This window comes from Gadus chalcogrammus, chromosome 11, assembly GCF_026213295.1.
Source record: "Gadus chalcogrammus isolate NIFS_2021 chromosome 11, NIFS_Gcha_1.0, whole genome shotgun sequence".
Lineage (NCBI taxonomy): Eukaryota > Metazoa > Chordata > Actinopteri > Gadiformes > Gadidae > Gadus > Gadus chalcogrammus.
The window spans coordinates 4,582,361-4,600,349 of NC_079422.1; the positions used below are offsets into that span (position 1 = coordinate 4,582,361).

Sequence of the window (17,989 nt, forward strand, 5' to 3'; positions counted from 1 at the left end):
GCTGGACCTGCTGTCAACATAGGGGAAAGAAAGTTTGTTCAGCTCTGTGTTTTTACGCAGGCGCAGAGCATGCTGTCGGTCCAGTTTCGCTGGTTAACTTTTACCTCAGAGGTAGATCAGAAGCCTCCCTCCCTGGTGCTCATCATTAAACAACAACAACGAGCCCCGAGATCCATCAAGCGGTGTGTTATCTTTTGTTCGGGTTCACACACACACACACACACTCACTCACACACATACACCGACCTCCCTCTCGGACGATGTGACACCGGGGTCCCCACTGCGGAGCGGCCGGACGGGATTTCGGTGGGCTTTCAGCCTCAGCACAAGCAAGTTTGCACAGCGGCAGGTGCAAAGGGCTTTCATTTCCGCCAGCGACTCCTGCCTGGTGGAGGCTCGATGCACGGTCGGGAATCAACTAGTTGGCACCGCGACGCATTGGATAGTTCGGATTGGTATGCGGTCTAAGTAGACGACCAGCCCGCTGCCGACGTCCAGATTTAAGGATTGATCGGCAGCCCGAAGAGTGCCTTTTTTTTATTTTATTTTTTTACTTTTCTTGCACTGCGAAGGTGGCAGCACAGGACCCCGGTTCTCCGAACCCACTCCGCGCGGTGTTCCGGTGCGCTCAGCCGCCACTACCGACCGACAAGGACAGACCCCTACCAGTGGTGGATCCCAAAGATGATGGGCTTTCTGCGCCGAACGTTTAGCCGACGGAGACGGTTTCAGGCGACCGACCAGGACGAGGCGGACGGTCTCGGTGGTGGAGGAGGCGGGAGAGGGTCCACCGGGAACCCCCTGCTGCTCGCCCATCAACAGCAGGTCGTCCATGCCCCGGCGGTGGTGACCGGGGGAGCGGCCGTCCACATCCCCGCGACGGGCACGGCCAGGACCACCATCACCTGTCGCGTTTTACTACTGGATGGCTCGGACGTCAATGTGGATTTGCCCGTGAGTGCATCGGCCCATCCGGTGTTATTAAAGTGATTACATTGGCATACGGGTCACATAAACAGACAGCTTGTTGTGCAGGACGACGCTTTTCTAGCGGAACAGGTATAAAAAGTTGTATTGTGTACTGGTTGGATAGTGGTTCAGAGAAAGGCGCAGCTCATCTGGACGTTGTGATGAACCGCTTCATTGTATCTCTTCCTCGTTTTAACAGGGAGATCAGCGAACCTCACCTGAAGCTCTTCCTCCGTTGTTATTTTCAGTCTTTTGATTTTTCCTCCTTACCAACACCTCCTTCCTGTTTACCCTGCCTGCTGTCATAACATCTCTGTGCTACTACAGCCACAGTCCCTATCGTACTTCCTTGTGCCATCCTCTACCTATCTCTGTTTTACATCTCTTCCTCTCCTGTCCTCTCGTTTCCCTCCCTCCCACCCTCCCACCCAGCATTGTACTCCTCTACAGTCTCTCTTAATCCTCCCCTGCTTCCACCTATGCTACTTTCCACTCCTCTCCTCTCTGTATGTTCCCTGTCGTTAATCTCTCCGCACCTCTATTCCCTGACTCCCACATCTGATTTATCAGAGTGTGTGTGTGTGTGTGTGTGCGTGTGTGGGGGGGGCTTTGTGTCATCCACTGAGTGCTCTCTCGGTGTGCGACGGGGCGGGTGGATGGCTGGGTGGGTGGTCTGAATGAGTGAATGTATGCGGGTGAGCGAACAAGCTCCATAAGATATATGTGTTAATTCTGAAGGTCATATGTGTCACAGTTCTATGTGTCAGCTCGTGCGCAGGCGGTGGCCAGGGGGACGGGGCTAAAGGAAAAAGTGTGTGCGTGTGTGTGTGTGTGTGTGTCTGTTTGTGTATGTGTCGCACAGAGAGGGAGAATAGGCATGGTGTCCCTAGTAGACATTACAGTTGAGACAAACAATTGAGAAGCGACAAAGGGCTGTCAAACTGCCACACCGGGCCCAGGTGTGCCGGGCAAGTCGGCTCATGTCAGCGCTGGTGTTCCCACGGGGAGGGGAGTGAACAGGTGCACGGATTGGTGCAGAACTGGCCTATGAACAGCTGTCACCTGGCCAGGCAAAAACAAGAAAACAAGATCGGAAAATAAATAATGAAGTTGATAATTTGAAAAGATAAAGTCGGAATATGTTCATGGTATAATCTTATTTATATATATATATATATATATATATATATATATATATATATAATGCGTATAATCTCCATGATGTGAACCTTGACGGGTCTGACGTTTGTGTCTGTGGCTTTGGCTCTGCCCTGTTTAGGTCAGATGACCAGGGCTGTGTATTTTGATCACGACAGTAGGCTAGAAGCAGCCACCCCTCTTAATCACAAGTCAAAGTACAAGGCTGCCACCTCTCCGGCACTCCAACCCCCACACACACACACCCTGCTGCCACGCACATGCATTCACAGACCCTGGTGTGTCATTCGGTCTACATGGATATAGGTTAGAACACATCGTTGCTGAAGGAAAGTCATCGAGGTGTGTGTGTGTGTATTTCAAATGGCCTGAATGAGGGTCTGTCCCTCAGGAGACCGGCCTTGTCCCTTTCACTTTGACCCAGATGCAGCAGTCATGTACACACACACACACACACACACATGCACACGCACACACCCACGCGCTGTAGTAGCAGCAGACCCAGCCCACCTCCCTGGTTCTTTTGTTGCAGAGCAAGTCAAAGGGCCAGGAGCTGTTTGACCAGATCATATATCATTTGGACCTGGTGGAGGCCGACTACTTTGGGCTGCAGTACATGGACTCTGAGCAGGTTTCAGTGAGTGACAACGTGTTTGCATATCGGCATAATGAGTCCAGCACTTAAACGTTTCACGCTTTAGCTTCGAGATAGAGCTAGTCATCTATTTCACTCACTCTCTTTCATCTCTGTTCTTTCAGCACTGGCTAGATGTGTCCAAACTCATAAAGAAACAGATACGAGGTGAGACGCGCGCACGCGCACACGCACACACACACACACACACACACACACACACACACACACACACACACACACACACACACACACACACACACACACACATTATTTTACATTTGCACATGTGAGGCAGGTGCGTTGTTAGCAGGTGGCTTATTATTATTATCAAATGTTGACACGGTGATTAGCATGAGCATTAGCTGCCCTGGCCATATTTGCCTTGTTGGCTTTGGGCTGCTGACTGCAGGATGAATGGCTTCAGGCTGAATCCTTCTTCTACGTGTAATAAGCTCGGTAGGTACGTGGCAGGCATAGTTCCACACACAATAAAGATGCGTTCACACCAAACGCGATCACGAGCCAAGTATGTATTTTACCGACTCGTAAAAAGGCAGTGCATAACATGGAGGCAGGACGCACAAAGTAGTGGTACACCGCAGTCCTTAAGTCTTTGTGTAGCCCTGCCATTTGTTAAGTTACAATTCAGTTAATGTACTTGTTATTCTGGGCTCATTGTCACGTTCCTCCTACTCACTTGTGTATGTTATGTCTCGGGTAACGCTTTACATTTCTACTCTCTAGACGGCCCTCCGTACAGACTCTTCTTCAGAGTTAAGTTTTACTCTTCAGAGCCAAATAACCTGCATGAGGAATTCACCAGGTAACCAGACACGAACCACACACACACACACACACACACACACACACACACACACACACACACACACACACACACACACACACACACACACACACACACACACACACACACACACACACACAGGTTCACCCCAGCTCATTAAAGAAGGTCCAATGGGCAGCAGAGCTAATTAGCCAGTTCCCCTGTGCGACTCGTAATCAAGGCCAGACGGCCACACAACGGATAAGGAAGGTCTTTTGTGTTTCTTTATGATTGGGAAGAAAAGCTACTGATGCCTCAATCTATTTATTAGCCTGGGTCTCTCATTCATCTGTGTGACCTCTCCTTCTCTCTCTCAGGTATCTGTTTGTGCTGCAGCTGCGACAAGACATCCTGTCTGGCAAGTAAGCGGTCTTTGACATGTCCATTTGTCACGCACGCACGTGTGTGCGTGTGTTTGTGAAAACACACACACACACACACACACACACACACACACACACACACACACACACACACACACACACACACACACACACACACACACACACACACACACACACACACACACACACACACACACACGCACACACACCGAACAAACACGCACACACAAATAAGAATAGGAGCAATAGGCAATGTTCCGGTTAAATAATAACACACACACACACCGGGCAAGGTTGTCCTCTTTCTCTGACCTGGTAAACGGCCATGTAGTTTATGCCACTAGTGCATCATGATTGCTCTATCAACATTAGTATAATATCTTGGCCACCAGCATTAGCCTCATTTAAACTTTATTTACTTGAGAAACAAATATCGATCATGAGCTTGATTTTACATTCACAGAGGTTAGTAATATTAAATAGTCACTCATTCTCTATGCCAAGTCACCCGCGTTTGAGGTGCTTGTGTAAACTGGACTCTGCCTCCTCCACACCCTCAACTGCACACACCCGCACACACCCGCACCAACACACATAGCAGGGAGAATGGGGACTCGCATGCTCAGTCTTTATCTGGGCCACTCTTCCCCTGAGTCAGGCTCCATTATGAAGCCGAGATCAGGACGGCAGAGGGCTTCTTATTTTTAGGAAAAGAGCAGCTCTCCCTACTTCTTGCGCACGCACGCACGCACACATGCACACACGTGCAGTATTTCCATGTACACGCACAAGCACATACACCCTGACCAAACAGTTTTCGCTTGCATAATAAGAGGAGCATGTTTCCAATTAGGAAAACATGCCTTTGTGGATGTTTATGGGATTATTTATGTGTGCGTTTGCAGAGCCTTTCAACACCGAGGTGTCGTTTTCTTTCACCAGGTTGAAATGTCCCTATGACGTCTCCGTTGAGTTGGGGGCCTTTTGTCTAGAAAGTGAGTATGCTCCATTGCCTCCGTCTACGTTGTGAGCTAATGGGTGTTTGCAAGGTGGTGGATTGAAATGTTAATGCTTTGAAAAGGGAAAATAACCTGTTGACACATCCCACCCCCTCCCCACAACAGGTTTTACTCTTAGTGCTTTTCCTCATACCCTCTTCTCGTGTGTGTGTGTGTGTGTGTGTGTGTGTGTGTGTGTGTGTGTGTGTGTGTGTGTGTGTGTGTGTGTGTGTGTGTGTGTGTGTGTGTGTGTGTGTGTGTGTGTGTGTGTGTGTGTCCTCTCCAGGTGAGCTCGGAGACTGTGATCCGTCGGAGCACTCTCCCGAGCTGGTGTCGGAGTTTCGTTTTACTCCCAAACAGAGTGAGGACATGGAGGCGGATATCTTCAACAAATGGGTGGAGCTGAGGTGAGAGGGCGTGGTTATCTGTGGAGGAAATCTATTGAGCTAGGGTCGGGTGTTTCTCTTGGTGAGAAAAAGACCTGGAGGACATTAGCTTTTCCTTGCTCGACACCCCCGGTCATTATGACAATAGTCTGGTGCTCTGTGAGAGCAGCCTGTGAGTAGGCCGTGCCATGGCTCTCATCGTTGGAGCACGATGAACATCTGCTCTGGTGAAATATGGGATAGTTAGTTGGGGAAGCGGACGACTGCTCCGCCGCTACTGTTCTCGGGCTACACAGCTCCCACCCGGTGTACCGCTGTTCCCTCTCTCTCTCTTTCCCTCTCTCTGACCCTGTGTGAAGGATTACAGGGATAATCGTTGTACGGGTCTTGATTGAATCCAGTCAGTATTTAACCCCACCCCCTGTAGTCTGATGGCTACCATTTCTGATGAAATGACTTGCACACCTATGCTAAGGCCCCACCCCATCCAGTGGGCAAGGGGTTGCATACACAAACACACGCACAGACCCCTCCCTCCTGCTGAATCCTAGGAGGAGGAGACGGGTGGGGAGGCAGTTGTCCACGGGGGTTTGTTCCTTGTGAGTGATCATCCCTGAACTCATCCGCTCCTTTGTAATTAAAGCGGCCATTATGATGTCTGTTTTTGTTTCGATAATAATAAAAGGCATGAGCGCTGTCACACGCACAGAGGGAAAACCACATTTGGAGATTGTGAGAAACCCAACCCTCCTTTTGTGCCCCCCCCAGAGGGAAGAGCCCGTCGCAGGCTGAGATTTGCTTCCTCAACAAATGCAAATGGCTGGAGCTATACGGCGTGGATATGCACTTTGTCAAGGTTGGTGTTCCCGTCTGTCAGTATCGCCGCCATGATTTCACACCACACCAGTGCCAGTGCGTCTCTGCTCTCCTCTGTGTAAACTCTAGCTTCTGTTCTCTGTGTGCTGTGCGCTCTCTGCCAGGAGAGGCTGTGAGGTCTGACGTGATGTCTGTTTGTTTGTCTTGTTCTTCAAACACGCCGCCTGGTCGCGTCCCCAGGGTCGCGACGGAGGGGAGTACGCGCTGGGCCTCACGCCAACAGGCATCCTGGTGTTCGAGGGCTCCAGCAAGATCGGCCTTTTCTTCTGGTACCAGTTCCTCTGCTGTGCAATGGAAACGTCCTCATTCATGTGTTGATGGCCCTCTGAATGCTGAGTGTTTGTGGCCTTCCTACCCCCAGGCCCAAGATCACCCGTCTGGATTTCAAAAAGAGTCGGCTCACCCTGGTGGTGGTGGAGGATGACGACCAGGTAGGTGTCTGTGGGGGAGTGGGGGGCGCCTGCATACAAGCAACACCATAGAAGAACACTCCTGTTCAGCCCAGACCTGCAGCCGTTGGTGTGTGTGCGTGTGCGTGTGTGTGTGTGTTTTTAGGGCCGGGAGCAGGAGCACACGTTTGTGTTCCAGTTGGACAGCTCTAAAAACTGTAAGCACTTGTGGAAGTGTGCGGTGGAGAGCCACGCCTTCTTCCGGCTGCGACAGCCAGCCACGGGCATGGCCAGCCAGAGTGACTTCACACGGCTGGGCTCGCGCTTCAGATTCAGGTTAGAGCCCAGAGGACGCCGCCTCCCAGACCCACCCTGTCCTGAGTGGCCCGGCCCCGCTGGCCAGCACGGCCCTCCTTGGAAGGGGAGTCTCACTGGAGGGGAGGGTGCAGCTGCTGGCTAAGACGGTAGATCTGGCCTTGCGGTGCCTCTTGTGCATAGGGGGAATTGTGTGTCATGTAAAGCAAAGAGCAAGTAGCTATGGTTACAGTGTATCTATGGTTACACGGGTTTGTTCCTATGGTGACAGAAATGTTCTCTTGATGTTGTTTGTTTTTCTTGTCAAACTATTATCTGGGATGAGAATAAAGCCAGACCTTGCAGCCTGCTCTGTCAAAAGGCGCGTGTGAGTGGCGGCTGCATGGCTGCGCACATTCTCAAATCAGCCTCGTGTGTCAATCAATAGACATGTATAGATAGCACCTCTATCTAGACCACATGCAAGCCGTGGCCTGATGTATTGCATGGTTGTTAACTGTTCAGGGTCTACGTTTGATTTTGGCAATACTGTAAATCAACACCAAGTTTCAAAAAAATACCATTAGGTTGTGGCAGTGTTATTTGTTTTGGGGCGTTCTACAGGACATCAGTTGCTATGGTAACAGCCATTAGTACATAGTCGTATTCAACGTGAGAAGAGGGGTTCATACCCCTCAGACAATGGAAGGAGAACTAGAATGTCCAACAGAGGGGAATGTGTTGTACAGCACTGATCCACTGAGTTTGGCATGTCTGTTTTTTCAGTTAGAGACACAAAGTCTTGGAACTCAGTACCAAGCGAGATAAGAGAGTGGAACACCTTTGCTGGTTTTAAATGTAAGATGAAATAATGGCTGAAATTGATCCAAGCATGTATCCATCATGCATAGACTGTTGTCTTAATGTTGTGATGTCCTGTTTTCTTGTTGTGCTGTTGTTGCTGGTGTTGTTGTTGTGCTGTCCTAATATTGTGATTTTATTGTTCGTATTGTGTTGTTGTGTTTTACTGTTGTAAAATTGTGTGTTATTGTTTTTATACTTCAGTGTTAGGTTTCCCTTTTGACAGAGATGTTATCCTCTGTTTCCTGCCCAGGGACTTCAGATGAAAATTAGCTTATAGCTAACTCTGGTACTGCTAATGAGCTGTGCATTGTCCCTGCTAAATAAAAAATAAAAAATAAAAAAACCTATTGCTGTAGAAGGGCAAACCAGACCAAAAGCATTCCTTGGTAATTAGCTCTAGAGGAAACCTTTATCATCATATAGAACAGAGACTTATCTCTGTACAGTGCATCTGTGATGATGATGAGGGTATCGCTTTAAGGCCGTTGTCACGTTGACACCTCAGTTCCAACAGCCATGGCTTTGACCTTTTCACATTCTATGTGTGTCTCTTTGTCTGGCTCTCTCCTCTCTCACCCTGTCTCTCTGTTTGTCCGTCCGTCTCAGTGGGAAGACGGAGTACCAGGCCACTCATGGCAGTCGAATGAGGAGGGCAAGCACCTTTGAAAGGCGACCCAGCAAACGATACCCCTCCAGAACACACTCCCTGGGGGGCAAAGGTCGGTCAGGGTCACCCCATATGGATATTGGCACAGATTAGTGGGAGATCCTTGAAGTCTTCAAATGCAACCAAAAAATATTTGATATACATTTAGAAAAAAAAAAAATCTAATTGGTTTTAAACGACAACCCAATCTAAAATGAAACGTTAACATGTTTCTTACTGTCTATGTGTACTAAGGATAATTCAATGATACATAAAGCATCATACGTTTGGTTTGGTGGCCTACTTAACCGCTCTCACTCTGTCCCCCCTGCAGACAATCGCTAAGACCTCATTCTGACCCTTCTAATAGATTTCATAACATGACATGCCGAGGAGCATGAACTGAAATAAGCAGTGTGTGGTTCATGTGTGGTGGAAGGTACATTGAGTGAAGGTAGTGTATAGTTGCCATTACAGCAGACACTGAAGCTTAGGCGCCTGGGGTAAGGCTGGTGCAGAGCATGTTGTTGTAGTACTCTGAATCACCACTGGGGCCGGACGCTCACGCGCTGTCCCTCCTCCCCCGCCGTCTGGGCTATTTTGGGCCCACACATTGGGCCTTTTGACAGCCATGGTCCTCCTGCCGTGTGCGTCAAAACAATAAATAAAATGCCTTCCAGTCGTGTGTAGACTGCTTAGTCTCCAGGGAGTCGAGGTCTGTGCACTGACACCCAAAGGATTGTCCAAGCAGCCATGTCCTGGGGTCGCAGAGCGAGAGCGGGAACTCGGCCTCAAACAGTAGACCTGTCTGTGGGCTGAGGGCCAAGGGCTCAGGGCTTAAGGCCGTTGACTCATAAGGCTCTGAACACCAAAGGTAATTGAGACCACACTCGCATGTCAAATGACCTCCTTCTCTCCTTCCTCCAACTCCTCTGGGTCGGGTCGTCTGCAGGCGTGTCCCCCGCCAAGCCACTGCACATCGGGTGAGTCCACTTGACCCAGCCTGCGGCTCCACATGCACCCACTGGAGGACTTCTCTTAAATTAGCAGTCCTTCACGTTTGAACCTAAACCCCTACCTCCTAAAAATAAAACAATTACATTCGAGGAAATCCAAGAAGCTCCTTCCCACCCTCTGAACAGCCTCCTCAAATAGCTGCTAGTTAGAGACATCTCTTCCGACTGGTGGATTCCTTTTGTCTCTGGCGGGTTTGCTTACGAGAACACTTGGTACCTTTTTAATTATATATATATACACACACACACACACACACACACACACACACACACACACACACACACACACACACACACACACACACACACACACACACACACACACACACACACACACACACACACACACACACACACACACACACACACACACACAGAGGTCCAAATCAGTTCGTCAAGTGAGTCATTCGGTCCCCATCCGTCGTGATAGCCACTATATAATCAAGTTGTGTGCCAATTTACCATTAACTGTGAGGATAATATTGCTCTCTTTTCCCCTAGCTCCCAAGCTAGCCCTGACCCAAGCATCCATCCGGTAAGATGCCACGATCGCACGCAATGATGTCATTAAAAAAAAGAGTGCCATGAATCATCTTTATTACCTTTTTAATCAATCTGCCCCCCCCCCCTCTCTCCAGTACCAGCGTAACATTCCTTTGGGTCATGAGGCCTGGAACGCCCCCCAGCCTGCTCTCAGCCCCCCCATCTACCTGCAGCACTCGGGGCTCACGCCACCCCACAGGTAAGGGGCTCCCCTCCATGAACATCATCACCAATCCTCATACGCCCCCACAGATATACTATAACCCTGGGGGAAGCAGGGTTTCACCGAGCAGTATTTAAAATTGCAAATGGATATATCTTGGGGCTTTAGTGTTTTGTTGGCCCACCATCTGTCCAATGGGGGTCTGGAGATGGGTCCGCTGGAGGTCACCTATCTATTTATAGAGACGCCTGCCCTCTCCCGCTCCCTGATGCCCGCTGCAGGAGCACTCTGCAGTCCGCCTCTCACACACCCGGGCTAGGGCTCATATGTCCAGCTGCGTTTCTGTGTTTGCCTGTCTTTGTGTTGTCATGCTTGCCTTATTGTCTCTCTGTCAGTGTCTCTCTGTCTGTCTGTCTCCTTCTGTGTCTGTTTGTCAGCCTGACTGTTTGAGAATTCATTCATTCATCTCCTGTCATGTTCAGGGCTCCAAGTGAAAGCGTCTTTGAGGAGGAGGAGGGGAGCGGCCATAGTCATCTTCATCCTCATCATCCTCCTCCTCCATCTCGCGCCCAAGCCATGCCTGAGCGAACCAGTGGCGCCTTTCCAGGGTCCATCAGTGTGGTTTACAGGGATAAGGTCATGACCGCACTTTGACCTTTGACCTGGGCTTGCTTGGAGTCCAGCTGTTTCCAAAGACAAAACAAAAGAAAACACCCCAAAGAGAGAAGCTTTGTTGCTGGACTCTAAATCAATGGAGATTTCATCTGAAGGGACATCATCATCATCGTGGTGATCAATTGTCATCATGGTCATCATGGTCATCCACATCTCTTGTGTCACAACATCCAAAATAAAGCGTTTTTTAGTGGGGGGCAAAATAGAGGCCAATATAGGAAGTATTATAATTTCACATTTTCCTTATTGCTTGTGTAATTGTCTTTGTCCTCGCTGGAATAGTTTTAATATGTGGGTGCAAATCATTCTTTTAATAGGAATGGGCAAGTTTCCATCAGGCATTTGTATTTGTGTTGAGCGAGATAGAGGAAAAATCACCAAATTCACACAAATTCGTCATGAAACTGGGATTGAATGCAGGACTCTTGAATGTAAAGCGATAATTTGTGCTATGTGGCTATGTTCAAATAATGTGCTCTCGTCTGCTTGAGGACACTTGTGTGCTGATATCAGTAGTAGTAACTTATGCAGGTGAGGTTAAAAACCATGTGTAGATCACCAATTTTTACGAGGTGTTTTCATGCGTGCAAGGATTCATTTTCTCTTCCTCCAGATGTTTTGTCAGAATGTAGTAACCGTTTGCAGTCAGCCGTTTGTTTACATCAGGTTCTATCTGTATGATGCAGAGGGTCTTCTCAGCTTTGAAATGTTTACTCCAATCACAGTATGCCTTAAAGCCATGTCAACCTGTCTTAAACATGAACACAACTGTAAATTAATTTGGATGTCATTCATCCTGCACTCTTACGACAATAATTAAAGCGCAAAATAGCCGTGTGGTTTCTTCTATTCTTTATTTCTGTCCGTTTTAATTTGAAATTAGAAAGACTGAAGAAGAATGTACATGTATCTTGGATGCTTTGATCAGGAAGTAAAATAGTTTATCACTCAAAAAAATTAGGTTAGGGATCATGTTAGGGACGAGTGTGATTCAGCGCGTAGCGATGGAGACGGGGGAGGAGCCTGCGGGGAGGGGGGGCGTGAGTTTGTTATGACTGTGCGTTCGTGTGCCGTCTTCAGTTTTCCTCTCAGCGGTCCTGACTCAGACCACCAGTTCAGCGTGGAGGAGAACGAGGCGCCGTATGCTGGGAAGATCCACCAGCATCACCACCGGCGACACACACACAGCCAGGACACGCTCTGCCACACACACAGCAACACCAGTTGAGTACACGCACACACGGGCGAGGTACTGTCTCTGTAAACCGTATCAACTGCACTTCTTGTGTTGTCTTGTTGGTTACATATTGATGATTTAGAAATCAAAACGCTCTTAAAAATCCGTAGCTGCAAAAATAAACAGTTCTAAACACCAATATAAATAGGCTTTATTAAATGTGAAATACTTTTATCATTAACCTATATTTTACAAAGAAAGTTTTTTCTTTTGTGAATACATAGAAAAGTTCGAAGCTAAATCATCTGTACTAATATAAAGTACCCCCCCACCCAGGCCATCTGCTCGGCTTCCCATGCTAGTCAGCACTTCCTATTTAATATACTACCTGTGTGTGCATTTGTCTGTGTGCGTGCATGTGTTTGCGTGTCCGTGTGCATGCATGTGTTTGTGTGTGTGTGTGTGTGTGTGTGTGTGTGTGCGTGCATTTGTGTGTGTGTGTTTGTTTGTGTGTCAGGGCACCGCGCCTCCCCTCGTCCGTGCGATGGTGTGGATGTCCCTCAGTCCCTCCGGAAGGCTCTGGAGACGGACAGCGACTCCAGCCCCTGGCCCTCGATCCACATCAACATCGACAACAAGGTCATCCCCCCGTCCCCGTCCCTCTTACACACACACACACACACACACACACACACACACACACACACACACACACACACACTCTTAATCCTTCATGTTTCATCTTTATTTTTTTATTTCCGTTTTTGTAATCTCCCGCCTCCTCTCCCTCTCGCCCCCTGCAGGCAGAGGACAAGCAGCTGTCTGAGAAGTCCTTGCACCCCCCTAGCACCCCATGCCTGCTGCCTGACCACCTCAAGTGTAACATCCTCAAGGCCCAGATGGAGGCCGTGTTCAGGGTGAGGCCTGCTCTCCCCGGCCCCTCCCCACTCTATGCATGCAGGAGGTGTGCGCTTCACTGACATGCTAACAAGATGGTCCTGGGAGATAACCTTTTCTTTATTCAATCTCTCTGTGTGATACACCAGGAGCCTCCGACCACTCCGAGAGGGAAGGGCTCCAGTGACACCTCCAATGAAAGGCCTGTATTTTAGTTATTTAACCTGTACTGTGCATATATCTGTATCAAAGTGTATTATTGTGGATATCGGTGCCTGTATGCTATGTATTTCTGTGTATGTGTGTGTGAATTTGTGTGTATGCGTGTGCGTGCTTGGGTGTGTGTGTGTGTGTGTGTGTGCGTGCAGGGGTATGTGTGTGTGTGTGTGTGTGTGTGTGTGTGTGTGTGTGTGTGTGTGTGTGTGTGTGTGTGTGTGTGTGTGTGTGCGTGGGACTGTGTGTATGTGTGTGCGTGGGACTGTGTGTGTGTGTGTGTGTGTGTGTGTGTGTGTGTGTGTGTGTGTGTGTGTGTGTGTCCTCAGATACCAGAGCTCATCTCAAGACTCGGCTGCATCTAGTCTGACGGTAGAGAAGAACCCCCACTGGTCAGACTACAGCCGGACCCTGGACAGACCCCACCCCAACTCCTACAACATCAACACCAACCGCAGGAAACGACTAGTCCGGCAGTACAGCTTGTAAGTAGAGATAAGACACTGATCTCAATATACTGTATCTCTATATGTTTGACTATTTAGTTATTAAGGCTTTTATCCAAAGCCACTAACAGTGAATTCAGATACACTTTACTGAGGAGCAGCTAGGAGGTTATGTGTCTTGCTCATAGGCTGCAGGGACTTGTGATTGAACCCACAACCTTTTCGACTGACCGTGGGATACACTAACCAACTAGACCGTATGATCGGTGGATAACTGCTTTCCTGATCTTTTAATTCAGGGCTTTATCATGGCATCTTTGTGCATACATAACTAGATGTGTTACTTGGGGTTAATGTTGACTTTATTTGTGGTTAATGATCTGGTTGGTTGAAAGTAACCATGAAGATGAGGATAATCTCCCAGAAGCCCTTGCAGCCATCTCGGCCGAAAGTGCAACCAAGTCTGGTTCCAACAGTTCATTAGACAGACAAATACAGCCTCCGATATACCCACAGGTAACACCCTCAAAATTCTCTCTCTCCCTCTCTCTCTTCTGCCTCTATATCTCTCTTTAATGTTGTCATTGTACTTCTGTAGAACATAATACAGTCCCATGAGTATGATTAAGTAAAAGCAACATTGTTTGCATGGAAAAATGTGTGTGTGTGTGTGTGTGTGTGTGTGTGTGTGTGTGTGTGTGTGTGTGTGTGTGTGTGTGTGTGTGTGTGTGTGTGTGTGTGTGTGTGTGGTTGTTTGTGTGTGTGTGTCTCTATCTGTTTTTTTGTGCATGTGTGTGTGTTTGTGTGTGTGTCTCTCTCTTTCTCTCTCTGTATGTGTATGTCTGTGTGTGTGTGTGTGTGTGTGTGTGTGTGTGTGTGTGTGTGTGTGTGTGTGTGTGTGTGTGTGTGTGTGTGTGTGTGTGTGTGTGTGTGATTTTGTATGTATGTGTGTGTGTGTGTGTGTGTGTGTGTGTGTGTGTGTGTGTTTGTGTGTGTGTGTGTGTGTGTGTGTGTGTGTGTGTGTGTGTGTGTGTGTGTGTGTGTGTGTTTGTGTGTGTGTGTGTGTGTGTGTGTGTTTGTGTGTGTGTGTGTGTGTGTCTGTGTGTATGTACGTGTGTGTATGTGTATGTGTGTGTTTGCATGCGTGTGTGTGTGTGTGTGTGTATATGTGTGTGTCTCTCTCTCTGTATGTGTGTACGTGTGTGTGTGTGTGTGTGTGTGTGTGTGTGTGTGTGTGTGTTTTTGTGAGTGTGTGTGTGTGTATGTTCATGTGCATGCTTGTGTATTACAGGTGGATAATAAGATGCCAACATTGGAGCTTGGCAGTTCCCGCTGTCCCTCTCTCTCTCCCTCCCCAAACCTGTCCCCCTCGTTCTTCCGCAGCTCCATCCCACACCTAATCCCCTACACTGCCGCCCATAATAACAGGTAAACCCCCCTCTGTCCCGCCTCCTCTCTCCCCCTCCTCTCTCCTCTCCTCTTTCCTCTCTCCCCCTCCTATCTCCCCTCTCCTCTCTCCCGCCTCCTCACTCCTCTCTCGCCTTCCCCATCCTCTCTCCCCTCTCCTCTCTCCCTTCTCCTCTCTCCTCCTCCTCTCTCCCCTCTCCTCTCTCCCTCTCCTCTCTCCCCCTCCTCTCTCCCCCTCCTCTCTCCCCTCTCCTCTCTCCCCCTCCTCTCTCCCCCTCCTCTTCTTCTCCCTCCCCCTCCTATTTCTCCTCTCCTCTTTCCTCTCTCCCCCTCCTCTCTCCCTCTCTTTGCTCTCTTCTCCCTCACCCTCCTCTATCCCCCTACTCCCCCCTCCTCTCTCCCCCCTCCTCTCTCCCCCTCCTCTCTCCCCTCTCCTCTGGTGCTGGCCTGGGAACAGTTTCTTTCCTTTGCTAACATTATCTATGAATGGGCTGAGGGGTCGAGTGTGTTTATTACCTCACTGGATGTCTTATGGGTGGTCTAAGTGGAGTGTGTTTAGTAATTCACTGGATGTCTTATGGGTGGTCTTAGTGGAGTGTGGTAAGTAACTCACTGGATGTCTTATGGGGGCTCTTCGTGGAGTGTGTTTAGTAATTCACTGGATGTCTTATGGGTGGTCTTAGTGGAGTGTATTTAGTAAATTACTGGATGTCTTATGGGTGGTCTTAGTGGAGTGTGTTTAGTAACTCAATGGATGTCTTATGGGTGGTCTTAGTGGAGTGTGTTTAGTAACTCAATGGATGTCTTAAGGGTGATCTTGGTTCTCTTGTGTACAGTGGAGAGGAGCGGTTGGACCGGGAGAAGATTCTGCGGGCGCTCCTCATGACGGAGCTCTGAGGCATGACCCTTGACCTCTGAAGCGCGACCCTTGACCTATGAGGTGTGACCCTCGACCTCTGAGGCGTGAACCTTGACCTCTGAGGCGTGACGCTTGACCTCTGAGGCATGACCCTTGACCTCTGAGGCGTGACCCTTAACCTCCATGACGTCATTGCCCCATGCGCACAATGCATTCCGCGAATGATATAAACGTTTTTATATATTTGTACAAATGTACTTGGCTTAATAGTTATTCTAAGAGGATATTTATATATATGCTGTATTATGCATTCACATGAACTGTGATGATTTTAAAAGACTCACCAAATGATGATTTTCAGATTGCTCTACATTTGCTTACATGTATGTTTTGATTTGATCTGTTATATATATATATATATTTACACTACCATTCAAAAGCCAGGGGTCACCCAGTCAATTTCATGTTTTCCATGAAAACTCACACTTTTATTCAACAGTTTTCAGCTGTGCTAGCATAAATACTCAAGGGCATTCTAATAATCAATAAGCCGTTTAACACGATTAGCTAAACCATGTACCATTAGAACACAGGAGTGATGGTTACTGGCAATGGGCCTCTGTAAACCTATGTAGATATTCCATTAAAAATCTGCCGTTTCCAGATAGAATAGTCATTTACCACATTTACCACATAAAAATGTCCAGACTTCTGAATAATTTAATGTTATCTTCATTGAAATAACTGCTTTTCTTAAAAAAATAAGGACCTTTCTAAGTGACCCCAACCCTTTGACCGGTAGTGTATATATGTATATGCCAGCCATTTGCAGAATGTCAAGGGTTTTTAGACATTCAAAACGGACGTGTATGGAGGCAAAAACTAATGACGTTTATCTAAATTAAAACAGAACCTTAATTCGCTTTTTTAGAACTCAATGTTTCAAGATTTACCAGATGACATTTTACAAAACCAGTGACCGAATTGAGGTTAACGATCAGACTTGACAGAGAGGAGCCTGTGGGCTCCATGGCGACATTCAGGTAAACGGGGCCTAATCACATTGGTTTCCAGACATATTCACACCTATTTTTAGAGGAGTGTGGGTGGAAGGGAAAACTGCATGCAAGGTTTTACATTTGGGTTGGCGCTTGGCCAAAGCTAGTCCTCCGACCCAAGAGGGAGACCAGTCCCTCTGAACATGGGATCCCCCCAGTGTGAACAGTCCCTCTGAACATGGGGTCTCCCTGTTTTTCTCTACGTCACCGCCTACTGTATCTTGCATGTGTTTCCATTAGCCTCAATACTGCCGTCTCTTATACATTGTGTGATTTGTTGTTGTCGTCGTTCAGTTGCATGTGTGTTTTCAGGGTGGCTTTCTGGTCAATCATTGCACTCGACATACATGTCTATTTCAAAGAGCTGAATCAGTTGTTGACAAGAGATTGGATCATCGGGACGGATGATGAGGTAACAGGTTGTAGCACAGAAGTGCAGTCTCACACTCACCAATAGATGTAGACAAAGCTACAGTTACAACTTGGTGTTATTTCAGGTTGCAATGACAAACAGATGCACTATGTATGTCACCACAATTTTGCACAGTCCATATTTTATCCGCCCCAAAAAAAGATTTCTGTTTTCTTTGCTTGTGAAAGGATGGGATGTTCAGAATCAGGTTTCCCCAAACTTTCTGTCAACTTTCTGAAAACTTTGTTTTCCACTTCATTAACTAGGGCAGTGTAACCACTATTCTAATATACATTTTACATCTATATATCTATAAACAGATAGATATCCATTGATATATTTGCTGTTACTGTGTAATTTGTTTTTAATTTAATTCCAAATAAAGATGAAACTGTATGCACTGACATGAAACTGTTGATCGGACTCACCCAGTGTGTGTGTGTGTGTGTGTGTGTGTGTGTGTGTGTGTGTGTGTGTGTGTGTGTGTGTGTGTGTGTGTGTGTGTGTGTGTGTGTGTGTGTGTGTGTGTGTGTGTGTGTGTGTGTGTGTGTGTGTGTGTGTGTGGTCCAACCTGTGAGGGAATGTTGTTCCCAAAGAACATCTGTCTATCTGACTCTTTGTTACAAACCCATCTACCATGAGTCAGCCGGGGACAGCTCTCAGACCCATCAGCCGCCCACAAATGGGGGCTCCACGTGCCAGTCTTCTTTAAGGGTCA

The 17,989-nt window shown here is 47.9% G+C and overlaps 1 protein-coding gene across 1 annotated transcript; it reads left to right on the forward strand.

Annotated features, from left to right (window-relative positions):
• The first annotated feature begins 28 nt into the window (after positions 1-28).
• epb41l4b (erythrocyte membrane protein band 4.1 like 4B) lies at positions 29-17,653 on the forward strand. The gene is made up of 23 exons (XM_056601777.1): positions 29-954; positions 2,660-2,764; positions 2,887-2,929; positions 3,509-3,587; positions 3,926-3,970; positions 4,895-4,947; positions 5,237-5,357; positions 6,105-6,192; positions 6,393-6,481; positions 6,574-6,643; positions 6,768-6,937; positions 8,366-8,478; positions 9,358-9,388; positions 9,923-9,956; positions 10,060-10,163; positions 11,883-12,025; positions 12,497-12,618; positions 12,783-12,896; positions 13,026-13,078; positions 13,419-13,574; positions 13,931-14,051; positions 14,827-14,963; positions 15,779-17,653. Exons 1-23 carry the CDS (start codon positions 685-687, stop codon positions 15,837-15,839), a joined length of 2,322 nt encoding a protein of 773 aa, XP_056457752.1. The 5' UTR covers positions 29-684; the 3' UTR covers positions 15,840-17,653.
• Positions 17,654-17,989: the final 336 nt, after the last annotated feature.

Coding starts and splice junctions, on each gene's coding strand:
- epb41l4b (XM_056601777.1), top strand. CDS start 685: ATGATGGGCTTTCTGCGCCGAACGTTTAGCCGACGGAGACGGTTTCAG. Junction 4,948..5,236: donor GGGGGCCTTTTGTCTAGAAA/GTGAGTATGCTC, acceptor TGTCCTCTCCAG/GTGAGCTCGGAGACTGTGAT. Junction 9,957..10,059: donor CTGACCCAAGCATCCATCCG/GTAAGATGCCAC, acceptor CCCTCTCTCCAG/TACCAGCGTAACATTCCTTT.